At 46.8% G+C, this 26,887-nt stretch overlaps 4 protein-coding genes across 24 annotated transcripts in view; 2 read left to right on the forward strand and 2 right to left on the reverse strand.

Moving 5' to 3' along the window:
- The window catches only part of LOC310669594 (uncharacterized protein), a 570,356-nt gene that overhangs the window by 435,762 nt on the left and 107,707 nt on the right, over positions 1–26,887 (forward strand). The window lies entirely within an intron of this gene.
- On the reverse strand, positions 502–8,145 carry UCK1 (uridine-cytidine kinase 1). Its single transcript, XM_083424007.1, has 7 exons — positions 7,916–8,145; positions 6,416–6,575; positions 5,420–5,516; positions 4,802–4,944; positions 3,373–3,467; positions 2,130–2,178; positions 502–1,884 (listed from the first exon to the last, which is right to left on the reverse strand). Exons 1-7 carry the CDS (start codon positions 8,057–8,059, stop codon positions 1,697–1,699), a joined length of 876 nt encoding a protein of 291 aa, XP_083280133.1. The 5' UTR covers positions 8,060–8,145; the 3' UTR covers positions 502–1,696.
- LOC310669640 (uncharacterized protein) lies at positions 13,525–17,030 on the forward strand (the record flags this gene model as incomplete). 3 transcript variants are annotated; one of them, XM_083424069.1, is made up of 3 exons in its annotated part: positions 13,525–15,829; positions 15,932–16,225; positions 16,299–17,030. In XM_083424069.1, exons 1-3 carry the CDS (start codon positions 15,553–15,555, stop codon positions 16,442–16,444), a joined length of 717 nt encoding a protein of 238 aa, XP_083280195.1. In that variant the 5' UTR covers positions 13,525–15,552. The 3 variants fall into 3 exon arrangements, with proteins under 3 accessions (XP_083280195.1, XP_083280194.1, XP_083280196.1); XM_083424068.1 differs by having other exon boundaries at positions 13,525–15,850; positions 15,914–16,225; positions 16,299–17,029; XM_083424070.1 differs by having other exon boundaries at positions 15,995–16,225; positions 16,299–16,444.
- RAPGEF1 (Rap guanine nucleotide exchange factor 1) overlaps positions 16,494–26,887 on the reverse strand; it is a 107,320-nt gene continuing 96,926 nt past the window's right edge. For 9 of the 19 annotated variants that reach the window (XM_083423437.1, XM_083423440.1, XM_083423428.1 and 6 more), the window contains 9 exons: positions 25,876–25,964; positions 24,530–24,715; positions 23,931–24,015; positions 22,822–22,916; positions 20,887–20,965; positions 20,206–20,307; positions 18,757–18,854; positions 18,145–18,273; positions 16,494–17,189 (listed from right to left, as the gene is read on the reverse strand). In XM_083423437.1, coding sequence (XP_083279563.1) covers positions 17,039–17,189; positions 18,145–18,273; positions 18,757–18,854; positions 20,206–20,307; positions 20,887–20,965; positions 22,822–22,916; positions 23,931–24,015; positions 24,530–24,715; positions 25,876–25,964 — 1,014 coding nt within the window. In that variant the 3' untranslated portion in view covers positions 16,494–17,038. Of the gene's footprint in view, positions 17,190–18,144; positions 18,274–18,756; positions 18,855–20,205; positions 20,308–20,886; positions 20,966–22,821; positions 22,917–23,930; positions 24,016–24,529; positions 24,716–25,875; positions 25,969–26,887 lie in introns of all 19 variants that reach the window. The other 10 variants (XM_083423442.1, XM_083423438.1, XM_083423436.1 and 7 more) reach the window with 3 other exon arrangements.

Here is a 26,887-nt window from a genome sequence, read left to right on the forward strand (position 1 = left end):
TCGTGTTGTTGTTCATCCGAGGTTGTATTTACCTAATTTTAAGATTTGGTAAGGAACAGATGATGATGATGATGTCCTGATATGTAAAACCACCAAATTCAAAGAGGGTGTACTTTCTTTCCCCCATGACTCTGTATCCCACCTTTTCCTCCAAGGAGCTCAAGGTGGCGAACGTGGGTCTTCCCTCCTTGCAGTGACTGGCCTAAGGTCACCCAGTGAGCTTCATGGCTGAGCAGGAATTCAAACCCTGGTTTCCTAGGTCTTTAACCACCACACCATGCTGGACAGTTCACTGTCTCCTAGCTCAGCTGAACAGAGCCTCCATAAACCTGGATGGTTCCTGTTGAACAAATCCTGACAACTACTGTATGATTAGCGTACTTGAAGCCAAGGTAGGATTTGCATTGACCATATTCCTTTTGATCATATTATGGAGTTTCATACACACACACACACACACACACACACAATGGAGGAAGGAAAAACAACTCAGTCATGTGCCATTTTTCCATGTTTTTTTATTTATTAACAAAGCCAAAACAAACCAACTAACTAAGTCAAGCCTTGCTTTTAGAAAATGTAGAGCTGGCAAGGCCTCACTTTTATCACTTGCCTGGGGGTTAAAATGACTCTATAAAAACCACTGACCAGGTATTTTCCAACGTCAAAACAAGATCTCTGAACTTTGAAAAATGCCACCTGGTAGTGGCAGCGATAGCAGCACAAATGCATTTTAATAGAAAAACATTTTAGATGAGGCAAACACTGTTTACTTAGTGGTGATTACTGATCAAAGAAGAATCTACCACTCGTTAAAACTACAAGTCAACTGGAAGCCATAAAGAGATGGATTCTGCCATTGCCCACAACTGATCTCAGTGGTTGCCCCTTGTCTTGCTATATAGAGAGCGCAGAACTGCTCAGTCAGTTCTCCTTATGTTAGCTAGATGCAGTCTGTGAAAAAGCAGCTGCTTTATATTTAAAAACACACATCCTCCTAAGTCTATCCCATCGTTACCTAGTGGAGTGCATTAAAACACCAAAGTTATCACCCCCATCCCGGTCCTTGAGAAAGCACCATATAATTGAGAGATAGAAGGGGGTAGGCTACCCCCATGGTTGCCAGAAGATGATGGTGATGCTGGATATTTTTGTACTAAAATGATTCTGGCTTTTAAAGCTAATTGCCACCCTTTTCTTCTTTCCCTTAGCAGAGAGACAAAACGCGGCAGAAGAGAAATTGCACACCATTCCACATGGCCCTTTCCTATCTCAAAATATTATGCAAAAGTCTTGCTGTAATGAAATGAATTTGCGGGGAGATAAAATTGACTTTGAAAAGCAGCCTTCTGGCCATCACTCCTGTGTCAAATTATATTGGGGGGAGAGAAATAGGGAATAATTTAAGCACAAAGACAATTTGCTTGCCTGTAGCAGACCCATTTTCTTTCCTAGAAAATTAAAAACCATGGCAGGCAAAGACTAGAGAGAACACCAAAAAAAGGAGCACTTTTCTTTTTAACTTCTGGGGCAGATTTAGGTACTATCTGAAAGGAGCGAAACTAAAAACAGAAGGCAGTTTAAAACCACAGATTCGTCACCTCTTGGAAGAGAATATGGAGCAGTGAAGGGCATCCAAAGGGAACCTTGGAACCGGTCAAAAGTCCAGCTGGTGTGGGAGGGGCTTCCGGCCGCCTTAGTGGGGGCGGCTGCTGGACTCCAAGTGGGAGCGTTTGCCGGGAGCCAGCAGTGGGCTGCTGTCTACTTGCTCAGGGAAGGGCCTCTTGGAGGAGCGTCCATGCCCGTTCATCGTCCCACGCTGCCACTTGCAGAGGTCACCATTAAGAATGTCCTGAATATGCTGCACAATGAGGTTTATAGCAACTGCCGGAAGAAAGGCAAGAGGTGAGTGGAGGAATTAATTATGGGAAGGGGCAAGAGGTCAGTGGCAAACTAAGCACAGGGTCTGGCATCTACATTATTGCTAATTATTACAAAGGAATCGAGGGGCAGGTGGTGGAAAATTCCAGCTAATAACCATCATTTCAAAAGTCTGTGCATCTTCTTTGCCTGAAATGAATATACAAAATGAGCCTTCAGGAGCCTAGAACGGCAAAAATGCCTCTTACCCATGTTGTCCACTCCTCGAGGGATAATCACATCAGCGTATTTCTTGGTCTGGAGATAAGAAATACAACAACTGTGAGTCTATGAACAAACCAGCAGAGCTGCCTCTAGTGCCCTCTAGACATTGGTGGACTTCAACTCCCAGCATCCCTGAGCGTGCCCATTCTGGCTCAGTCTGATGAGAGCTAGAGTCCCAACCACATCTAGAGAGTTCCAAGTGAGGGAAGGCTGCTCTGGAGACACCTGACCTCTGCCTTTAGGGCAGAAAGGGAGCAAGGAGGCTAAGTCCATGTGGACTTTGTGAAGATGCTTCCTCTTGTTACTGGTGTCATTTATGACAGAGGAATCTTCCTCAGATCAGATTACTGTTCCCTTCTGGGCAACCCTCCAAGAGCCACATTCCAGTGATGGGTGGGACTGGAGGCAAAAGCAGATGGGGCAACCTATAAATTTTACCTTTGTAGAAACTAGCCTACTATACAAACACTGATGCACTCAACTCCAGCACCCAGACAAGTGAGAGGCATCAGTGGAGTTCAAGGAAGCATTCCAGCCAGGGAAATACATGCTTTGCAGCAAGGGCTTTGAGAGATGTAGCCTGGGGGAGTGTTCTGAAGGTCTGCTATGTCTGCAAGGCTTACAGTTTCCCAGGGCTGACTTTTCACAAGCTACTTTGGAGAACACACCCCACCAGCCCCAGCCACCACAGCCAACAACCAGGGAGGGATGGGAGCTGTAGTTCAGAACATCTGGATAGCACCAGTGTTTGGGGAAGGCTGTCAAAGAGGCACAATTTCTGGGATGCAAGAAGTCCCTCTGGGTTCCATTCCCAGGTGAGGCTTTGTCCCAGAAGAAAGTGGGGAACCACACAATTAAGCTCAGTGGAATAACACAATTTAGGACACAGAAAGCCCCAGATCAGCATCTCCAGCTAAAATAAATAACCAAGGAGCAGCTGATGGGGAAAATACCTCCTCTCTGCTTGAGACTCAGGAAAGCTGCTGTCAGAATAGAAACTACTGAGCTAGATGACCTAACAGTCTGACCTGGTTTAAGGCCACTTCCTATATTCCTAACATGAAGGGGAGGGGGAGGAAACCATAGGTTTGATTCCAAGCCAATCTCTCTGAAGCCTCTCTTGAGACAGCCAGAGAGATACTGCGAGGAGGAAATGCTCCTCCACCAGCCTTCCATGCTTCCAAAATGGGCTTGAGAGGGAGGAGGGGGGATAAAAGATTCTGGTACCGGCAAACAGAACTCTTCGAAGGCAGGCTTGACAAACGTTGTGTACTGGGTCAGGATCTGCTCCAGGTCCCTTCCCCGCTTCATATCCCGGAGAACTACAGCCGGAGGAACCAAACAGGGCAGTTTAAAGAGACAAAAGAAAGTCTTTCTTCAAGCAGCACAGAATTACAACCACAGTTCAAGTCCACAAGATGTGGTGATGGCCAGCAACGTAGAATGCTTCAAAAGAGGACTGGACCAATTCATGGGGAATAATAAGGCTATTGATGGCTATAAGCCACAACGTCTATGTTCTGTGTTCCAATGTTGGTGACAATATATGCCTTGGCATACCAGTTGCTGGGAATCACAAGTGCTGTTGGTCTCAGGTCCTTCTTGTGGGCTTCCCATTGCGGCTTCTGGTTGACCATTACAGGATGCTGGACTAGATGAACGAATGACCTGACCCAGAAGGGTTCTCCTTATGTTCTTAGTCCAGAACATCTGGAGGCTGGGGAAGATGTAGTGATGTCCTCCCCCTTAGATGGCTTCAAATTTGTGGAGGAGAGGCTATCAGTGGTTACGAGTCACAATGTCTAGGTTCTACTTCCATGGTCTCCATTCTATTTCTCCCTAGCATATTTAGAACATTGCTTCCTGTATACCCAAGGGATGAGGAACCTGCAGCCCTCTGGATGTTGTGGGACTCCAACTCCCATCAGTCTCAGCCAACATGGCCAAGGATCAGGGATGCCGGGAGTTGGAAGTCCAGCAACATCCAAAAGGCCTTAGGTTCCCCCATCCCTGACTGAAGTAGCAGCATTCCTCTTCAATGGCTCTGTTTAGAAGCATAGGGATGCGGGTGGTGCTGTGGTCTAAATCACTGAGTTTCTTGGGCTTGCCAATCAGAAGGTTGGTGGTTCGAATCTCCACAACGGGATGAGCTTCCGTTGCTCTGTCCCAGCTCCTGCCTACCTAGCAGTTTGAAAGCACACCAGTGCGAGTAGATAAATAGGCACCACTGCGGTGGGATGGTAAACGGCATTTCCGTGCGCTCTGGTTTCCATTACGGTGTTCCGTGGCACCAGAAGCGGTTTAGTCCTGCTGGCCACACGACCCAGAAAGCTGTCTGTGGGAAAACGCCGGTTCCCTCAGCCTGAAAGTGAGATGAGCACCACAACCCCATAGTCGCCTTTGACTGGACTTAACCTTCTAGGGGTCCTTTACCTTTTACCTTTACCTCTGAAGAAGCATTTCCTAATGAGAAAAGAGATCTTTTTTTTATCAGGGCTGGGGAATCTGTGATCCTCCAGATGTTGCTGGACTCCAGCTCCCATCAGCCCCAGACAGCATGGCCAATGGTTTATGGGATAGTGGAGGCAACATCTAAGGAAGTTTCTGACCCCTGTGGTAAAAGTGTTTAAATAAATTCCAAGAAACCAGGGGTTACCTCTCCGGGAGAGCCTGACATCTGAGTCCGTATCAACGAAAAGACGGAGATGAAACATGTCGCGGATATCTTGAGTATAGAATACCAGAATTCCCTCAAAAAGCACCACATCTGCAGGGTAGACCATAGTCGTCTCAGGCAGCCTGCAGTGGACATGACACGGAATGGCAAGATGTGGTTAAGAAAGGTCCCAGTGTGACTGTTCCAAATGCCCAGGGAGAACATCTGGAATGCCATGCTTCCCGTTTCAGCACTTTAGAATGCTTGAGGGGGCTGGGGATGTTTAGCCTGGAGAACAGGAGACCGACAGGTGATAGGATAGCCATATTCAAAGAACTGAAGGGCTGTCACATGGAAGAGGGAGCAAGCTTGTTTTCTGCCGCTCCAGAGGGTAGGACCCAAACCAATGAATTCAAATGACCTTAGAAAGATCTTTCTGATGGTAAGAGCTGTTCGCCAGGGGAACAAGCTACGTCAGGACGTGGTCATCTTTCAGGGATTCTTTAGCTGCGATCCCTGCAATTGTAGAGGGTTGGGCAAGATGACCCTTGGGGTCCTTTCCAACTCTACAATTCTAAGACCACATTTTGCCCCCAAAAACAGGAAATGCATACTGACCTGGAATGGGTCACAAAATCGTACGTTGGAACCTCAACCGTTTGGCCATCCACAATATTCTTCAACGTCATTTGCATTAATTCATTGTCAAAAGCATCTGTGCAATGCAAAAAAATAAGGGTGGGCAAACGAAACTGGATCAGCAGCAGAGGCAGTTTCAGATTTAAGATGCACTGCAAGTCAGGCACTATGACGGTGGTACAAAAGCTGCTTCCACGCAGCCTGATCTTGTGTACTGAGGACCCATGCAGGCGATGTGAATTACTGGTCCCGTATCACAGCAGCAACTAACAAATAGGGCTTTTATTACCTGTTTGACAGGTGGGATGTGGAGGCAATTTCACCTGTACAAGGGGGCAAAAGCAGATGGTTCTGTGCAGTGCTAGCCCTGCTCAGAGTAGAACCACTGGAATGGATGGCCTTGACTTAGGTGCTTAAATTTCAGTGGGTCTACTCTGAACAGGGCTTAGCTGGCTGCAACATAAAGCTATCTATGGACAGCATCTTCAAAGGCAAGGTGTTTTTTTTTAAAAAAAAATACAGTGGTACCTCGGGGTAAGTACTTAATTCATTCCGGAGGTCTGTTCTTAACCTGAAACTGTTCTTAACCTGAAGCACCACTTTAGCTAATGGGGCCTCCTGCTGCTGCTGCTGCGCCGTTGGAGCACAATTTCTGTTCTCATCCTGAAGCAAAGTTCTTAACCCGAGGTAATATTTCTGGGTTAGCGGAGTCTGTAAACTGAAGCGTATGTAACCTGAAGTGTATGTAACCCGAGGTACCACTGTAAATGAATGCTGGGTTTAATTTTTAAAAATGTAGACAATATTTGTTCCCAGGATTCTCCAGATCACAGGCTGGAAAACACAAAGTGAGACTGCTGCTGGATGCCATAAGCATAAAATTTGGGGAGCAGACATCCACTCTGAGGGAGACCCTCTTTCCCATCCATAGGACTGCTAAGTGTAAAAATTACCCGGCTGCCCCACTGGGTATACCTGGGTGATCAAAGTTGTACTGTCCCTTCAGGGCTTTTGCCTTCTGCTCCGTCGTAAGCACTTTATAGAACCGATCCTGGCTGAGGATAACGACTTTCCGCTGACGGTGATCCACTTCATTTTGCCCCACCAACTCCATGATTTTCTCGCACACTGTCGACTGCCCAGGAGGAGGAGAATTTTGGAACACATCAGAAAAACAAACCCACCTACGCACGTGGCCGACATTTCTCAGCCTAACATACCTAAAACAATGAACGTAGCACTATAGTCCACGAAGGAAGAGGCAGATGTAACCATAAATTTAAACTGAACAGAAGGAGAAGACCCTAGAAACTAGAAACCTTACAGTGCCTGCTTTATCATACAAAGTAATGAGGGACTTGGGGGGATTTTTTGGGAGGAGAGCAGTGGTGGACCTACATTTTGGGGCCTTGAAGCTTGAACTATTATGGTGTGCCCTTCCCAACCAGCAATGAGGTCTGGGTAACCATTCTTATCCTCTTCTGTGGGTTGTTCCACAACAGATCACAACAATTTTCAAAGAAATTGTAACTATTGCACCTCACATTTTGATTAAAATTGCTGTACTGGATTATCTTGCCTGTCAAAGCCACTGGTGTGAATAATAATTAAAAAATCCTATGCCTTATTGTTTTCTAGTTATGGGGGGAGGAAATGAAAAATAGGGAAAATTTGGGGTGTCCTTTTTGAAGAAAAAAATGTAAGCTATGTGGACTAAACTCACTTCTGCGCCCCCTCTGAAGATTTAGTTTCAATAGTTTCATAATAGATCATCTCTCCCTGGAGACCTAGAGATGTGAGGATACACTGCTCTGCCTCCTTTCTTTTAGCAAATGTTTTGCGCCACTGGGGAAGTGGTAATTCTGTATTGATTTGTTTTGGATGTTTGTATGTGATGCCAATAAAAGGTTTGGTGATGATGATAATGGATCATCATCTGCCCCTGGATGGTGGAGCGGGAATCACAGGCAAAAAAACACTGTGGAGTAGGCACTAAAAAGTGTCAGACTAGGCCCTGGGAGAGATCAAGGCTCAAAACTTCCCTACTCCAGCCACGAAGCCCACCGAGTGACCTTGAGCCAGTTCCGTAAGTGTCTCAGCCTAACCAACCTCACGGGGTTGTTGTGAGGATAAAATGGGGCGGGGGGGGGGAGAATACACGTGACCCCCTTGGAGGAAAGATGAGATACAAATGTAAGAATAAATGCAATATGAGCATCACCATCATCATCCGGGACGTTTAAAGGTGTCAGGAGAGATATAGGGAAAATTCTCAGGGATTTGAAGCTTTTGCAAGAATCGCGCGCAGGTTTTAACTGGTCCGCAGTGCAATGCAATGCAATCAGGAGAATTAATTCACATTCTGTTGCTTTGCTTGCAATATCATTATTTCGTTGTTGTTGTTGTTGCATTTTTATTTTGCACTCTGGCAGGGGCGCGGCGGCCCACGTAGCCAGGGAGCCTCCGCTTACCTACCTTGCCGCTGGCGGTGCCTCCGCTCACCCCGATCAGGAAAGGACGCGGGTGCGGCCGCTCCGCCTCCCCGGCGCCCGGCAGGCTGCTGCTGCTACTGTTACTACTACCGCTGCACCCGATGCCATTGCTGCCCGTAGTGGCCATGGCTTGGGCATTGCAGAAAGGGCCGGCCCAGTTTCAGATGCCGCAGCTGCCACTGCCCCAGGACGCACAGACTCCATCTCCCAGCAACCACAGCGCGGCAAGGAGCGCTCCGTCGGCTCGCGGGCGGGCCGCGGGGCACGCTGGGAAACGAAGTTCTTTAGCCTCCTCCGGAGAGCTTGCGCAAAGTCGGTTGCGCACTAAGGCGGTAGTGACAAGGGGCGGGGCGGGGGAGCCGGGGGCGGGGATTTCGGGTTAGGAGGCGGGGCTGAAGCTGGTAAGGAAGCGCAATAAAGTGCTGCAGCACAGGATAATAAAAAAAAAGTTAAATACCTGGAAATCCGAGCAACTATAATCAACCAAATTTAGTTCATTGCGCAGCACCACAGTGCATTATTCACTACCACCACCAAGAATCCTGGGTACTGCAGTTTGTTATGGGTTTTGGGAATAGTAGTACTGTCAAGGGATTATCTACAATTTCCAGGATTATTTGGGGGAAATTATGTGCTTTAAATGTATGCCATTTAGACTTGTGACATCTAATAGACTAACAATTCATTTTAGCTTATGCAAATTGTTTATTAAATTTCTATCCCACAGTTCCTTTCAAAAGGAGACCAGGAGTGGCAGAAATGCTATTAAAAATAAAATAAAATAAATTAAAAACCATTTGTAACATCGAAAATCATCCCTCGTCCTCCAGCAGCTTCAGGGTTAACTGAATATCTGAATAGGACTTGGCAGTGGAAAGTAAAACAGCAAACCCCAAACCAAATTCTGAAGCTGGGGCAGCAGTGGCAGAGCAAGCAGAATTGGAATGGAGTAACCGTCCACTGAGCGCTGGACCAATGCCCTTGCACCATTATGATAGGACTGGAAGCGCCTGCACCTGTGAAACAACTTAAGATGTGGAAGGCTCAGCCAAATGGCAAGCTGCGCCTCCAGGCAACACCCAGTAGTGCAGGGTCTTAGAGCACCAGAGGAGGAAGTGGTCCTGGCCAGAGTGCCAGTACCCTAGAGCCTAGGTGAAGGGAACTTAGTTCCGCGTGGCACCTATGGGCAGATTGCAAGGGGAAGGAAAGGTGCTGCTATATAATATCAGTGCAGAGGATGTGGTGCTTCTGGGTGGCCAGTGCATAGCCCAGCTGATTTGTGAAAAACTGGACACACCAGCCATCCAACAGGTAGCAGAGCCAGGGCTGCCCACCAACCCCTGGTGCCAACTCCAGGGGCCCCATGGGCTTGTGTACCCACAAAAATGTTGCTGTGAGTGCTCAGCCTTTGCTGCTGCTGCCACCTGCCGCCTGACCTCTGGCGCTGAAGCCTGTGCCTCCATTGTGGGGCCTCTGTTGAGGCCTGCTGCAGCCATGGACGTGGTTCTGGCGTGGTTCTGCAGTGGGCCTCAATAGAGGCTCCACAGCAGAGGCCCTGTCCCAGTTGCTATTGCAGTGCTGGAGCATGCTTGTGCACTGCGCATCATGATGTGGCAATGTGACGTCACACCAACATGATGGTGTGGTGCATGCAGAGTACCCACAGTGTGGGGCCGAAGTCAGTGCGCCTGCTACCAACAGAAGGAGTAAAGTTTTCGGATCCACAGACTGTGAGGTAACACCAGGGCAGAAGGTATGGGTTGTTTATCCCAATCAACTCAACCAACCTGATGAGATGATCAGCCGGAGGTACTTACTGGGTGGTAATAACTAACACCACTTGCCCAATTCATCTGCGTACAGCTTAAGTAAGGTGCAGGAATAACAGGATTCTCGACCTGCTTATAGGACGCATAACACACTACCTGTGTCATACAGTCCTTTATCTTGTGTGTATTATGTTCCCCATATTGCATATAACCAATTTTGGGTTTTTTTTAATGCAAGCAGGTCATGGAAAAGGGAAACAAGCAATTGATGGAAGCAACCTGATAAGCTCTTCTGTGCATGAGCAGCGAGTTCCTTTCTAGAACCGAAGACTGATGTGACAGAGAACTGGAAACAGTCGTATTCCAAAGTGCAAGCTGTTATTGGGGGGCTGAGAGAGCAGAGCAATTAGCAATATGAAGGGAAGATAGCGTAAAGCCATGGGGTGGAATGTGGTGGAAATGCAGAAGAATTGCAATTGAGGTGGTGTAGGTGGCCTTGCGCAATTCACCCTTCGTCTAATGCCGACTCCTGTTGACTTCATTGCTTGCAGGAAAGCTTCTGTTCTTGGAGATGGCCCAGCTGTGGGTTGATTGCTTTGCTGGCCTAGATCATGGGTAGGTAAACTAAGGCCCGGGGGCCGGATCCGGTCCATATGCCTTCTAAACCAGGCCTGCAGACGGTCCAGGAATCAGTCTGTTTTTACATGAGTAGAATGTGTCCTTTTATTTAAAATGCATCTCTGGGTTATTTGTGGGGCATAGGAATTCATTTTTATTTTTATTTTCAAAATATAGTCCGGCCCCCAACAAGGTCTGCGGGACAGTGGACCGCCCCCCTGCTGAAAAAGTTTGCTGACCTCTGGCCTAGATCATGGGACCCCCCATGTCAGAGGAAGGTAACCTACAGAAAGGGGAGCTTTGCTGCAGTTCTAAACTGCTGACATGTGCTGCATAGCCTGGCCAGACAGAGATATACAGTGGTACCTCAGGTTACATACGCTTCAGGTTACAGACTCCGCTAACCCAGAAATATTACCTCGGGTTAAGAACTTTGCTTCAGGATGAAAACAGAAATCATGCTCCGGCGGAGCGGCGGCAGCATGAGGCTCCATTAGCTAAAGTGGTGCTTCAGGTTAAGAACAGTTTCAGGTCAAGTACAGACCTCCGGAACGAATTAAGTACTTAACCTGAGGTACCACTGTACCATAATTTTCCGCCTATAAGACGCCCCCATGTATAAGACTATTTTTGCGGGCTCAAATTTAAGAAAATGGGGGGGAGATGGCACAGAGTCGTTGAGCTTTTTTTTTTGGGGGGGGGGTTTACCCAGGGTTGTTGAGCTTTCTAAAGGGGGGATTGCTGAAAATCGCTCAACCGCACGTGTCCAAAACTCCGCCTCTTGTCAGAAGCGGCCTATCGCCCGCCCAATTGCCGCAGCAACAGCCAATCAACACCAGCCATTGACGCAACCAATAACACATCCAATAGCTGTTGAAAGCCACGGCAGCAACCAATCAAATGTCTACCCTATGTACTATCCATGTATAAGAAATAAACTAGTCTTATACACAGAAAAGTACAATACATCCCTGGGGCTTTCTGAAGCTGAAAGGAGGGCTTCTGCCATTTGTATCCTTGTGTAAAGCAGGGTCTGGTATTCTTGTGTCAAGATCCTTTGGCAAAACAGAAAGGTAGCTCTGTTTTTGATACAAATGTCTGGGCACATTTTTGCCTCCACAAAGGGAATGGCTTCCACATGAAGCGTGTGTGGTCCCAACATGGGATGACCTTCTTTGAAGAACCGTAGCTCCCTGGTAGAGCACCTGCCTTGCAAGCAGAAAGTCCCAGCATCTACCCCCAGCATCTCCAGGTAGGGCTGCAAGACCTCAAGAGGGCCCACCAGCCTCTGGCCCATCTGTTCTGTGAGTCACCATTTAAATACTGCAGAATGCCACAGAGTAGCACTATACTGGGTGCCCTTGGGCACTGTGGGAAATTAAAAAATCAGCTCCCGGACATCATTGGGGGGCAGTGTTGCTGTCACCGCCATGCATATGCCTAAAGATGGCTCAGACCGGAAGAAACTTTAGGAACCTAAATCAGACTGTTGGACCATCCAGCTCAGTACTGTCTACAATATCTGGGAGAGGCTTTCAGGCAGGGGGTCTCTTCCATTCCTTCCTGGAGATGCCAGAGGTTGGACCTGGGACCTTCTGCATGAAAAACATGCACAATGCCACTTAGCTGTGGTCTGCTTCCAAAGATGAAGTACAGTGGTGCCTCGCAAGACGAAAAGAATCCGTTCCACGAGTCTCTTCGTCTAGCGGTTTTTTCGTCTTGCAAAGCAACCCTATTAGCGGTTTAGCGGATTAGCGCTATTAGAGGCTTAAGGGATTAGCGGATTAGCTGCTAAAAGGCTATTAGCAGCTTAGCGCCTTAGAAAAAGGGGGTGGGGAGCGGAAAAAAATCTCAAGAATCGCAAGACATTTTCGTCTTGCGAAGCAAGCCCATAGCAAATTCGTCCTGCGAAGCGCATTGAAAAACGGAAAACCCTTTCGTCTAGCGGGTTTTCCGTCTTGCGAGGCATTCGTCTTGCGGGGCACCACTGTAATATTCTAGTCCCTGTGGTCCTGAAGAGCTGGTTTTAAGTAGGGACCTGGAAAGCTGGCCTTATCCTGAAGCAAACTATTGGTCCACCCAGAGCAATATAGTCTACACTGACTGGCAGTGGCTCTCTGGGGTTTTAGGGAGGGGGACTTATCCCAGTCCTGTTTGAAGCTGTTGGGGATTGAATTTAGGACCTTCTGCTTGCAAAGCAGATGCTTACACCAGTGAGCTACAGCCCTGAAACTTTACTCAGGGACATATTGATTCTGAAGCTGGCCATGGCAATTCGCCTACCACCTGGTTCTCTGGTGTGGGATTTCCCACTGTGAATCGCCCCACCTTCCCCCCCATCTCCCACCAGGCGAATGGCCCAAACAGGCCAACCAACAGGAACCAGGAAGAGAGACATGGTAGACAAGCAGGAAACCAGACCAATGGGAGAAACTGGATTTGATTGTCACTTTAATCTTGGCTGACCAAGGCATGCACTGTAAAATAGGATGATATTCAAGGCTGGGTTCTTTAACCACATTTATTGTCACTTGTTTGAGTGTCTCCCTCGCCCCTTTCTCTTTAATATATAAAAAAGTAACAGGTTTGGACATTTTTACAATCAGGATTCAGGGTGGGTGGGGTAAACCATAAATATACACCATCAGACCGAGGGAGGCTGGTTGGCAGAACAGCAAAGTCAAGGAAATTTTTCAGCAAGCTTGAAAATGCAAGGAATGCCTCATCTTTTTTGAAGCACAGAGTCACAACTTGAACTGGAAACCCCCCCCCACCTCTTCCTCCCTTTGCCCCCAATGCCTTTGCCCCCACCCCAATTTAACTAAAACCCCATCCCTGCCAAGGGAATGACTGTGAGAGCACCACAGTAAATAGTGCTGAAATTAACACAAACCAACAGTCGGATTCTCAAGCTGGGTATTTTTTTGCAGTACAGTGGTGCCCCACAAGACGAAATTAATTAGTTCTGCGAGTTTTTTCGTTCTACGAGTTTTTCCGTCTTGCGAAGCACCAATGTGTATTGACGGTTTCCCGTAGGAATGCATTGGCGGTTGTTTTTTTTAAAAAAGGCGCAAGATGTTTCGTCTTGCGAAGCAAGCTCATAGGGAAATCCGTCTTGCGAAGCAATTCAGAAAACGGAAAACTCTTTCGTCTTGCAAGTTTTTCGTCTTCCGAGGCATTCGTCTTGCGGGGCACTACTGTAAATGCATTTTTTATGGGTTCAAATTCCAGCACATATTTTTCTTTAAAAAGCTCCAATCCCTAGAGTTAACAATCATTTAAAACTCTCACCTGTCCACCCGCCCACCCAATTCTGAATGGAGCAAGGGTTAGAGGAAAGTCTGGAAGCCTGTGGTCTACAACTCCCATTACCCACCACCACCATGTAACCCCAAGCCGGCTACAGGGGCGGATGGGAATTGTGGACTGACAACCTCTAGCGAGCCAGACTACATCTGGTGGGGCGTCCCTGGCTCTATCCACTTACTCATGAACCAAGACACAGGGGCTAACCCTTCGCTCCCCAATGTGAAGTGCAATTAGGTGACTAATAGTATCATTCTGAAGCTGCCAGGGTATGAAAACTGCAGGTTCTGGTGAGGGCCAGAACCCCTCCAAAGGCGGTAGAAATGTAAGGACCTTTTTAGGTCCACCTTAGCTGCAAGACTGAGGGCAAATACAAAACATCCAATATTTTCTCAGGGGGGGAGTCCTTCACCAAACTCTTCTCACTCCAACCCCAGACCTCCTGATGTCACTGGCAACTTGCAGAGGAGGTTCACCCACGCATGCCCATCTGTGGCAAGTTGAAATGAAAGACACACACAAGGGTATAAATGGCAACATATTGCCTGCTGCAAAACACCCTTTAAATTAATAAAACAAAATAAAGTAAGATGAGCTGCACAGTATTACACTGGAAGATTCTGGGCCAGGTGAGTAGTCTGATTTTGCCCAGTGGATTTCCTCCTCCCAATTTTATTCACAGGACAAGGAAAGAGAAAGAAGCCTCTACCTCAATAGATATCAAAGCCATTGGCTACAGTTAACAAACTGAAAAGCAAAAATCATTCCCAAATCCTGGGCAGGCAAGTCAGGAGTCCACGTCTTGAGCCCAACTTTCAACAAATTGCTTTCAAGATTATTTGGCATCAAGAAATAAAAAACTGCTCTGTTTAGGCCCCCTTATATTATATTAAAAAAGAGAGAACGTGAGCTGGTTTGGATTTAACAATCCTAATTTGCTAAACCAGCAGTTCATCGTGGTTTCTTTAAACTAGGCTTGGGGAATTTTTGGCCCTGTAGATGTTGCTGAACTACAGTTCCCCTCCTCCCTGGCCACGCTTGCTGGAGCTGATGAGAACTGTCTTCAGCAACATCAGGAGACCCCAAAGTTCCCCATGCCTGCTTCAAAACCCAAAGCTTCCTGTTGACTCTAAAATGTTGTGGTTTAATCCTTGGGCTCCAAATTTGATGTAAAAAACCAGGATTAAATCCTGGCCACATAATATTCCAGCTGCAACAAGAAACTCTGGTCTAAAATAACCATGATGGAAGGGTCAAAGGCACAGGAGTGAGCAAGTGGGCACAACACTCATTGCCGGGCCAGTAAAGTTTTCTTAAACCAGGATCATTATCTCTGAGCTGGCCCCCATATCAGCCGCAGCTCCTGTGAAGGTGACCTGTAGCCAAGGAGATGGTTGCTTGTTGCTCAGACCAAGAACCCAGTGTGACCTGGAAGCTGTTTTATGTAAGGTGAAGACGCTGGCCTGAGGTGGTTGATTTCAGGTGCCACAGTGGGTTAGCAGAATGAGATGGACAGATATGACTCATTTGGGGATGAGAAAATCCATTGGGAAGTTCTTCTGCAGAAGCATCAATGAAATAAATGGAAGATGCAAAAGAGTGTTCTGATGCAGGTCTCTCCAACCTACTTAATTTGAGGCAGCTTTTCAACTGTTTTGCCCCAACTGGATGGTGCAACAGCTCCTCATAGATGTGCCCTCCCACCCTAAGTTCTCACTTTGGTTTTAGACACCACCCCCATCTCAGCCTGGTGCTTCCAGACAGCCAAGTATTTTGTTTGCTTTGTTTTCCTTTATGCGTTGCTTAGCACTTTGAAGTTTCTTCTTAAAAACCCCACGGGCCACTCAGTCATGCATCCAAAGAAAAAGGAAAGGAAACTGATGATGTTGCCTAGAGGTTCGTATTTACAGAAGGTCTCATTTTCTACATGTTTACTGCATTAACAGCTAGTACCATCTCTACAATAAGGGCCCCCATAGCGAGTACAAGGGGGTGGATGTCACAGAACCTCAACAATTCCAGATTTCCTGAGTCAAATAAGAGTAAAGAGATTCCAGGTGAATTTGGGGAAGATCCAGGTGAGTTTGGAGAAGATCTAGGTGAATTTGGAGAAGATCCGGGTGAATTTAGAGACGATCTAGGTGAATTTGGAGAAGATCCAGGTGAATTTGGAGAAGATCTAGGTGAATTTGGAGAAGATCCAGGTGAGTTTGGGGAAGATCTAGGTGAGTTTGGAGAAGATCTAGAAGATCCAGGTGAGTTTGTGGAAGATCCAGGTGAATTTGGAGAAGATCTAGAAGATCCAGGTGAGTTTGGGGAAGATCCAGGTGAATTTGGAGAAGACCCAGGTGAATTTGGAGAATATTCAGGTGAGTTTGGGGAAGATCCAGGTGAATTTGGAGAAGACCCAGGTGAATTTGGAGAATATTCAGGTGAGTTTGGGGAAGATCCAGGTGAATTTGGAGAAGATCCAGGTGAATTTGGAGAAGACCCAGATGAGTTTGGGGAAGATCCAGGTGAGTTTGGAGAAGATCTAGGTGAATTTGGAGAAGATCCAGATGAGTTTGGGGAAGATCCAGATGAATTTGGAGAAGATCCAGGTGAATCTTGGAGAAGATCCAGGTGAGTTTGGAGAAGATCTAGGTGAGTTTGGAGAAGATCCAGAAGATCCAGGTGAGTTTGTGGAAGATCCAGGTGAATTTGGAGAAGATCCAGGTGAGTTTGGGGAGGCGGTGAAAGTGGTGGACATACTGTCCAGAGGGCAGCTGCCCATCTTGTTCCTTTTCTACATTGGTGATGGGGGCCATTTGATTGATTAAATATCCCTGTAAACATGTAAGACTTTGCAAGGGTAGAATGTTACTTCACTCTTTTTTCCTTTTCCTCCCAGTGTCTGTGGGTGCGGAAGTATTGTGAAAAATGGTTCTCCTCGGTTATGACCTTGATGGCAACTCATTTTTCATCCCTCACACATGCTAAATGCCCATTGGGCGAGACCATGGGCACGTCAATACATGGCTCAACGCAAGATGCAGCAACTTCGCTTCTCTCTCGTCGTGTTGCAGTGCGAGGAGCGCAAGAAAGAAAAAGTTCAGATTTGGCAAAAGTGGGAACACTCTGGCACTAAAAAAACAAACCAACCCTGACCCCTTTTCCTGTGTGCTCCCTTTTCAGGCAGAAAAGCTCATCTATGGCACTGAGGAAGGAGAGCAGGGCGCTGCTTTGGTGACTCTCCCCTGCGGCCTGACGGGAAGGGAGCCCACAACTGCCGCTGAGACAACTCAACCCCTGGGCTGGGCCCAGGAGGGGAGGAGGTGGGGGGATATGGCCCGGTCACAGGTCCAAGTCTCATAGCTGCCGTCTGTGCAGGCGCCCAGTGATCCTTTTGCCCATGGCCTTCATTCGCTTCCCCTCTAGGTTTTCTCCTCCCTGTCTGTCTTCCGCCTTGTGATGTTTCGAGGCTTGATTTTGAGCGAAAGTTCCCACAAGGCCTCCTCCGCCAGGTGGTCGCTGAAGTCATTGAAAAACGAGATGATGTCATCATTCCGTTTGATGTCGTAATGCCTGCAGCAATGAGAGAGAGAGAGAGAGAGAGAGAGAGAGAGAGAGAGAGAGAGAGAGAGAGATGTTTTATAACAGAAAGTGCCGCTTTATTCAGGACTGCCCCCTAGCTGGAAGCCAAAAGACTGCGAAGTTCAGTTCACTGCCTCCCCACCCCAAAAGGCAAGGCTCACTGATATAACCAGAACATAAAAATTCTGCAAGCCAAGCATCCAAAATCCTGTGCTAAGAGAAACTGTGGTCTGTATAAATTGGACAGATTCACCTAATTCCCCCTCCTTCACTATTTTCCTTGGCTGCTTCTGAGGGTGCAGTAAATGTCTCCAAATGATTAGGCTAAAATAAAAAGCTGGTTGGTTCTCTGCCTGCCCAGCAATATCCTGTACAAGGCTACTATAGACGTAATCCCGTAAATGTCTACAACACGACAAGCAGCCCGGTGCATGGGGAAGGTGGCGCCCCTCACACATCAAGAGGTATTTCTTGTCTTCCAATATACATGCAGGTCCTGCTTACCAGCCACAATGCATTTCCTGGAAATGGTTTGTTAGGCAAGTGCTTGCATAACAAGTCCATGATTTCCATTGATTCTTATGGGAACATTTCTAACCCATGATCTCTCTCTCCCCCCTCCCACCATGGCTTCTTCCTTAAATGGCTGCAGCCAACCAGCAAAGAGACAAAAGAAAAACTCTCCTGCTGTCTGATTTGTCCAACCTCTCTCCCTGTCTCCATGGCTTTTGCCTGAAAATGGCTGTTGGTGACCAGCAGCAAAGTTGTGGCTAATAGTTTCTGGTTTCAATCGAGCGGACAGTGACGTGAAGTGTAACTCTCCACCCCCCACCCTTTTCATAAAATGCCAGTCTAGACAAGTTTCTTGCTCTTTGCTATAGTCACACATCGCATGCTCCTAGTCCTCAGGTGTTCACAATGCAAGAGAGCAGTGGGTACCACTTACACTTGCTGGAAGCACCTCATGCTGTCCAGGATGTTGAACTGCTGCCAGCGCTTGGAGAAGTTGACTTTGCCATCAATGTAGTCCGGATTCCCCAAGTGGACAAAGGTCAAGTCTTGCAGTATGAGACCTCTGGAGAGAAAGAGATGTGAAAGTGGAAGATGAAGGCCTTCTGTTATGGTTTGAAATGACAAATGTGTCCACATAGGTCTATTAATATCTCTGGGTCCAACCCAGAGGGCAGGGCTTCAGTTACAGGAGGGTAGATTCCTGGTGAACACCACGAGAAATGTCTTGATGGGAACAGCAGTTTTAAAAGGGAACTGTTGACCTAAAGCAGGCGTGCGGAGCCTTTGGCCCTCCAGATGTTGCTGAACTACAACACCTACGATCCCTGGCCATGCTTACTCGGTCTGATGGGATCTCTGCTCCTGACCTGGAGGGATAGTGGTCTCTCATTTGCTGTGAGAGATTCGGCCAGCCATTTGTTGGTGATGACCTTCCTCTGGACTTCCCAAACTGAGCAGCAGGTGAGGTGGACCAGATGGATTGCAAGACTCCCCTTGCAGCCAGCAGTGAAACCCCAGGGAATGTTTGTCCGTGTGAGCTACTCACAAGTAAGGTATGCAAGGCGGCTCCACCTCTGAGAGGGCAGCTCGGTATGCCCGGAAGGAGGAAGAACTGTCAATCAGAGTGCAATACTCAGCCAGACCCTGGCAGGAGACACAAAACATGGAGACATAGCATGAATTGTTTTGAGAGACTGAACACATTTGGATGCTCCACAAATCCAAGTGGGTCGGAGGCAAAAGATGCACCTCTCTGTATTCTGCTATGGGACACAGAAGAATCTAGCACCTCAAGAACCTCATTCCTGGCAAACAGCAATAAAAACGAAAAAGCAAGTGGCTACTAGCTCTCATGGTTGTGGTGAAAAACTGAAGGGCACGCACTTTACTACACAGTGTTTCCCATCAACAGCTGATGACTGGTGGCAGCCCGTCTTGTTACTGCAATCCACTGGAAAGAAACTCAAGAACTTGCACTAGACAAGAGATACCACCTTTTATGGAATAGTGAGATTATACAGGAGAAATCACGCACATTCCAAAATATTGACAAGGAGGATTATCAGCACCAGACTCTCTTCAAATGGTGTGCACTCTTTTATTTCTTACACAACTGTCTGCTCAAGCCTGGGATATCTGGAATTACATCTGACTGTAATATGCTGTGTTCTTCTCTTTCATGTATACTGAAATTGTGGTGATCCAAATGTTTAATGTTCGGTTTGTTGTTTTATAATGTGGATGGCAGGAACAGGGAAGTTGCTTAATTTGTTGTTGTTTTTTTAATTATGGTTTCCTCCCTTCTTCCCCCACCTCACTCCTTCTTTCTCCCTTCTTTCTTTTTCCGTTTTGCTCTTCTCTTTTGCTATGCTCCTGTTGTCATTTTTTATGTACCATCACTGTTGAAAATACTATAAGAAGCTATTTACCGAAAAACAAACAAACCCCAAACGAGTTGACAACTGGCAGCAGAAGGCATTGAGTGGTTCCTTTGAAAAGCACTGCCTTTAAGGCAAGGTGTACATGTTAGCCAATGCAGTACCCTCCAGATGTGGTTGGGCTACAGCTTCTGTCATCCCTGGCTGGCTAGGCCTGATGGGGTGGTGGTGGAGTCTAACAACATCTGGAAGGTTTTGTTCATACAAAACATCTTCATCTGCTTCAAGGAGCAAAGACTGAAGTACCAGGGAAGAGCAAAGCGGGAGTGAGCTCCTCTGTGGTATGCAGAGTGTGGCTTCTGAATTTGGCTAGACAGCTGACTTTACCTTTTGCAATCCCACACAGAGAAATATTAGTAGAGTAAAAATAGCAAAGTTGCTTATTTTAGGAAGTGCATTAACTTGGACAGAAAAGACTGTAGTTTTATGCTAACTAACTAGTCAAGAGGAAACAAAGGCAGCCACGCTTGCTCTTTGTTCTTTCTAGTGCTGGACTTTTAACTTTTGGAAACATAGGACGAAAACATTTTTGAAAAGATATATATTGAAAAACCGACCTCTGAGGTTTGTTTCTGCCACTCGAGCCTCCGGATGGGTGCTGAATCCAGGGCAGAGAGTATAGCCAAGTAGGAGTTGAAGTTGTTGAGCTTTCGTAAGTGCTGGAGCAAAACGGAAAAAAGAGGACGAAGGGTTGGAGGTGTTCCAAGGTGTTCTGGGGTGGGGGGAGAAGGTGGCAGTGTGGCATAGTAGTTAGAATGCTGGGCTTGGGCCTTGGAGAGACCAGGATTCAAATCCCCACTTGGGCAGGAAGCTCGCTGGGTGGCCTTGGGGCAGCCACTGTGCTGCTTAGCCAACTACAAGGTTATCCTCACAATGTTGTTGTGGGGGGAAAATGGGGAGGGGGCAAACCTCCTCCTTGGAGGAAAGGTGGGATATAAACACATGAAGCAAAATGAAATGAAAGGCCACTTGTCAGGGCAAAGGGTTGGGCTGTGGGCAGATGTAGAACTTGCTGGAATTTGGTAACACCTTAGTCCTGGAACTGCGGATCAGGTGAGTCTGCTTTGGAATTTGGACCTGCCAAAATTCACAAAGCATCTCCAGTCTGACCCACACAGGTGTATCCCTAGATTGGGCTTCAGCCTTAGGCTGTGACATCACTGAGGTTCAAACCTCCAAGTCCCTGGGCACTCACAATGATGGTGGTGGTGGTAATAGCAACCCTTTGTAGGACTTACCTTCATGATCTTTATAAACTTCAGGAGCAACCTCTCTCGGTCCTGGGCTTTCTCCTGCTGCATAATTATTGAGCGGACCCTGTGAGTTTGCAGATTGGGAGAGATGCAACAACGCAGCCATCAGGATTAAACAGTTCAAGCAGGTTTCTGATCCAGGAATCCCTGCTGAGCTGCTAAGCGCTGGCTGAAGCACCAGTAATGTTGGCTTCCTGATTCATCTTGGCTGGGAGTCCTGGAAGACCTGCCCCCTGCCTTGCAGGCCTTTTTCCACCTGGCCTGGGAGGGCAGCGTCCTGACTGTCTCCAGCTACAAAAGCCGAGGCTGTGGAACAGAATCGTGGGCTGGGGTGCCATTTAGGGCGTTTGTTGGGGGTGGTATTGTTGCTGGTGTTGCTCTTAATTTTTTGGCTCTTATGATTCTATGTGGAAATTGTTAAATTTGGTTGTTTTGTTTACTGTTTGTTTTGGGTGTTTTGTTTATTGTTTAAAATGATTGCTGTCTTGCGCAAAAAGCTTTCCTCTCTCTTTCTCAATGACCAAGAAACATGTGCACCTCCTACACACGGGAACTAATCTGCAGCACTCACTTTCAGAACAGCAGACAGTGGAACACATTTCTTGATGTTTGTGAGTCAGTGCGTTACATTTTTCCTAGCAGGGATCCCATTGCCAGCCTTGTCCTATTTCCCACCACCACCCCAAAACCTGACAGGATGAGGAAGGCTATGTCGTCCCCAGCAACCTTTCCTGAGGACTAGTAGATTGTGCTAACTCAAAAGGTGGGTTGATTGGTGAGAGGGGGAAAGGCAATTTCTAAGGGAAGGGCTCAACATTATATGAAGAATCAAATGAAGAATCAGAAATTCTTTTTCCTGTTCCCTTCTTTCTTTTTTCCTTTTTCCTGTAAGCTTTCTCTACCTTCCTGTCCCTTTCTTGTTCTTCTTTCCTGCCCTGTGTTTTTATTTAGATTAGCTTTGATAAAAAAGATATTTGATATTAATTTTTGTATTCCTTTTTTCCAAATTGTAATAAAATTTATTCAAAAAGAAAGGAAGTATTGTCTACACTGGCTGGCAGCCGCTCTCTTGGGTTTCAGAAGAGGGACTTTCCCATACCTGCAGATGCTGTGGACTGAACCTGGATTCTTTTGCATGTAAAGCAGACACCCTGTTGCTGAGCTATGAACATCAGCCTGGGGCCCTCCAGCTGTTTTGGACTACAACTCCGATCAGCCCCAGGCAGCAGGGGCTGATGGGAGATGTAGTCCAAGGCATCTATAGAGCACTGAATTGGTGACGGCTAGTCTACACTAATTGGCAGTGACCCCCCAGGACAGGATTTCAGACAGAACTCTTTCCCTATCTGAAGATGCTGGGGATCAAACATAAGATCATCTATGTGCAAAGTGCAGGCTCCACCACCAGAGCTACGTTCTTACCCTCAAATTAACGCAGGTGTGGGAAGATGCAAAGTGCTATGGTGGGAGGGCACGAATAAGCTGGATTCGATTTCATGGGGAGGAGGATGTTTTGCCTGGAGATCACATCTAGCATGGCCTGGTGTAGTGGTTAGAATGTTGGAATGTTGGCCAGTCACTAGCCTACCTCACAGGACTGTTGTGAAGATAAAATATAGGAAAGGAGAGGAAGAACCTTGCATTCAGAAGGGTGAACTGTAGTAAACAGATAAACAACACTTCACGCCACTACTCTGAATAAAAATGAACCTCTTAGACCTCCAAAGCCTGCCTCTTGTCAAAAAATGTGAGCCACAAACCAGGGACTTCCTTTGTGCATTGCTCAGAACCGCAGCCCTTCCTGTGATCCCTCAAAATACACACACCCTCTTGTCATCAATGCAGCTTCCCCTCCCAACAAAATATGCAACTCCGAAACCAGACAGGAAGTGAGATTTGTTGCTCTTTTGTCTTTCTTACCAGTAGGACATGTTATTAAAGTGCTCGGTGAATTGTGTCAAGTTGGGGCTTTTCTCTTCATTCTGCTCTTTTGCCCAAAGCAGAACTTCAGGGATCTGCAAAGGGGGGAAAAAAAGGTGACAAAAGTTAATTGTCCCTTTTGCCACTGAAAACACAGATACGTCCAGGTAAGGGAGGGCTTCCCCTTGACACCGAGAGCTGCCCAAGCTGCACTGTCAAAATGTCTATGCATGCAACTGCTTACTTGTTTTATAAATATTCTCAGGAATCTAGTAGGGCAGTTCCAACTATAAATAAAATGGTTTGGTCTTTTAAAGGTAAAAACAGGATCAGCTGAAGAATGGATAGATGAATGAAGAAAAATGAAATGCAAATCCAATTCATAGAGTCAATTGTTTTGATGATAGGTTATAGAAACAACAACAATGAATGCTGTAAAGGGAACATTAGTACTGTATTTTGCAGTAGGTTGCATGTTATGTTAAGTGAAAGATTCTTAATTCTATATGTAGAATAGGACGTGAAATGGAATCAATGTGAAATCCAGCTCAAGGCGAGAGGAAGGCTGATTTATATTAATACTTTAATCAATATTACTTTTGCAATAGTTTGGTATGGGTAATAATAATAATAATAATAAATATTTTAAAAAGAAAACTGTGTGTGTGTCTGTGTGTATTAAAAAGCTGCATCCCACCCTGGAAACGTTGTTTGGGAGGGAGGCCAGCACACATCACATCCGCACCATATATTTAAAGCACATCTATCCCATGTTAACAGTCTTGTGATTCCCCAAAGCATTCTTGGAAACAGTAGTTTAGCCCTTTCAGAGCTATAATTCCCAGCACCCTTAACAAGTAACAGTGCCCAGGATTCTTTGGGAGAAGCCATGTGTTTTAAATGTTTTAAGTGTGAATGTGTCCCCAGGAACCAGAAAACCATGGAGTTAGCAGGCAGCCACCTATGAGTGGCGCTTTGGGCTAACAGGAGCCTTTCACCTTTTCACAAAATGTATTTCTTGTGGGACAGTGGCTGTTCTCCCTCTAAGTACGGTTTAGGTGCTTCTTCTACAAGAATACAGGCCAGCTCTGACATGTTGTTTGGAATACCTCAATTTTATAAAAGAGCTCTGCATCCAGGAGGGTCAGTTGTTCTGCTATCTCATGGCTGTGGAAATCGTGGAGGGTCCCTGGTCTGGACAAGGAAAGAATGAAAAAGGTGATGCACAAACTCCGGAGTGTCTTCCTTTTTAAGCCTCCCCAAGTTTCAAGTCATTTTAGTTCCAGAGGGAGGTTTGCACACGTTTGGTGACATCTCAGAAACTAGTAAGGTAGGAAAAATATATAGGTGCCCCCCCCCAGCTTCCTGGACTTTTTTAGCAGGTTCCCACTCAGTGGGACTGCTTTCCCGTTGACCTAAAAGTACTCCAGAGTAGTGAGGAAAAGAAATCATACACAATAATGTGGGCACCAAGAAGCACTTCAAGCGTGGTACAATTCACTCCAAAGAACTGCAAGTATTGCATTCTACTCTGGCACTGAATACTTGCAAGAAGTTATATATGAATTAAAGCAATTTGAACCTTGCAAGTGCCAGACGTTTTGCAAAAGATATTTGAGCAAATATACTTCACCCTTTGGGATCCTTAGCTTGGGATTGGGTTTCCCCCTACTTTTGAGGGCAGAGACCAAAAACAGCACCATCTCACCTGGCTGCCACCCATCGAGCTGCAAGAGGTTTGATTGAGTTGGTGTATCGCAACATTTTCTTCTGATCCACTTTGTCAAGGATGTTTTTGCGCAGGACTCTGGCAAGGCTGAGCTCCCCATTGCAGACCAAGCGGAACACAAGGTCCATGAGCAGCTTGAGGATCTCCTCCGTCAGCTCCACCAAACTGAGAAAGAAAATGTGTGAGAAACCTAGAGCAAGTCCCCTTCAGCCAGTATATATGTACATGTGCTGCACTCACCCACACCATTTATAACCAGTGCTTTTTACCCCAAAAAGCTGTCTAAAAAGACATGGCACGAGAGGGAAAGAGAGGTGGAGAAATACAAGCACAAGGTCCCGAATTTACAGCCAATATCAGAGGCAGACTTTTGGGAGGGAAATTGAAGGGGAAAAAATATATCAGAGGCTGACTTGCTTTCAATAAAGAGCAAAAATACTTCCCCTCCCCCCCAATATCAGATCCAGGAGCAGAGCTGGTGACAATCTCTAGGCCGGCTCCTCCCATGGTCATATTTAATGAAAACTCTTCATTCTGATGATGTGAGTTTTTGCTTATTTTTAAAAAGGCACAAACCAGCTGCTAGTCCTCATGATCACAGCAGAAAAAGTTCTGTTTTCTGCATCTGTTATGAAGGCCACTTAGGAAAGCAGCTGCTCTTATCATCTGCCCCAAAATCTGTGCTGTGAAGCAGCTAAATGGTAAAAGGTAAAGGTACCCCTGCCCGTACGGGCCAGTCTTGACAGACTCTAGGGTTGTGCGCTCATCTCACTCTAGAGGCCGGGAGCCAGCGCTGTCCGCAGACACTTCCGGGTCACGTGGCCAGCGTGACGAAGCTGCTCCGGCGAACCGGCACCAGAGCAGCACACAGAAACGCCGTTTACCTTCCCACTATACAGCGGTACCTATTTATCTACTTGCACCTGGGGGGTGCTTTCGAACTGCTAGGTGGGCAGGCGCTGGGACCGAACGACGGGAGCGCACCCCGCCACGGGGATTCGAACCGCCAACCATGCGATCGGCAAGTCCTAGGCGCTGAGGTTTTACCCACAGCGCCACCCGCGTCCCCCTAGCTAAATGGTACAGATCTAATAACTTCTCTATTGTCTTAATGCATGTTTAATGCTTTGAAAAATACATAAAGACCAGCAGTAGTGGTGATTGGGTTGCAGTAGTTTCTCATCAGCACGAACTGTAGGGACTTCTCTCCATTGCCCTGGGTAACCTTGCAAAGGGAGTAAGGATAAATCTCCTCCATGTGGTGAAATGACTGGCATTTCAGATCCATGCAACTGTGCATAGAAAGTGAGAAAAAACTCGCTCACCACAGCTCATCCACAACTCGGACCAGGACGAAGAAGGTGTTCTTGCTTACTCGCTTCTTGAAGGTGTCTGGACAGTGGCAGAATTTCTCATATGTTGAGGGGCAAGTTAAAGGACTAACATGGCATAGCTGAGTTGCAGGGACCAAACCAATGCAGAACACCTTAAGGCACCTTACAGTGAACCCTCCAGTTCTGAACCTGGGTGGGCAGCCTCAGGGAGAAGTATTAAACTCAAGCATCACCAACCTGTTGCCAGTCCAGATGACACAAGACTACAACTCCCATCACCCCTGGACATGCTGGCAGGGGATAATGGGAGCTGGAGTCTAGCAACATCTGGAGGGCCAAGGGATCCCAATTCCTGGGCTGCAGCAGGCTAAGAAGAAACAGTTGGATGCTATCTTCCTGGTTCCAGGATAACTCTGCCCACCTAGGAAACCTGTTTGGTTCTCCCTGGCCCGGCTTGGCTGCAAATGCTCAAAGACCCCATTCCACTAAGACTCGTACCCAGAGCTGCTGGCTGACATGCCGGGATTCACATGCACCCAAGGACACTGCAAAAATAATAGCCAGTTGCTAGTCGTCATAATTACAAAAGAAAAGCTCAGCAGTCTCTTGGCCATCCCTATTCCCAAGGCACAGTGCCGCTTCCAGAGTGGCTGGGGAAACTCAGTCAGATGGATGGGGTATAAATATTATTATTATTATTATTATTATTATTATTATTATTATTATTATTATTACTACTACTACTACTACTACTACTACTCCAAAGCTTCTGCTTCTCATCCAGCTTGAAACCTATTAGGCAAAGCAGATATAACAGCACAGTTCTAATTACCCACATCCCTGAGAGGTGTCACAGAAAGAAAGGAGATGCAGAAATAAAAGTGAACAGGGGCTTCACACACACACACACACACAACTTCATTCCTGCCTTCTGCCTGAGAGGAGAATGCTGCTGCTCTCACTCCTGCCTGTGCAGATGGGAGCATAGATTTATAGCTTCTGG

The sequence above is a fragment of the Podarcis tiliguerta genome (assembly GCF_965153285.1).
Source record: "Podarcis tiliguerta genome assembly, chromosome: Z".
Taxonomy (NCBI): Eukaryota; Metazoa; Chordata; class Lepidosauria; order Squamata; family Lacertidae; genus Podarcis; species Podarcis tiliguerta.

Bases quoted from the DNA above. Each gene is read 5' to 3' on its own strand.
- UCK1 (XM_083424007.1), bottom strand. From the start codon at position 8,059: ATGGCCACTACGGGCAGCAATGGCATCGGGTGCAGCGGTAGTAGTAAC. The intron at 6,576-7,915 runs GTAGGTAAGCGG...CCTCCTGGGCAG, and splicing joins GAGGCACCGCCAGCGGCAAG to TCGACAGTGTGCGAGAAAAT. The intron at 3,468-4,801 runs GTAACCCCTGGT...CTCCGGCTGTAG, and splicing joins TGTCAGGCTCTCCCGGAGAG to TTCTCCGGGATATGAAGCGG.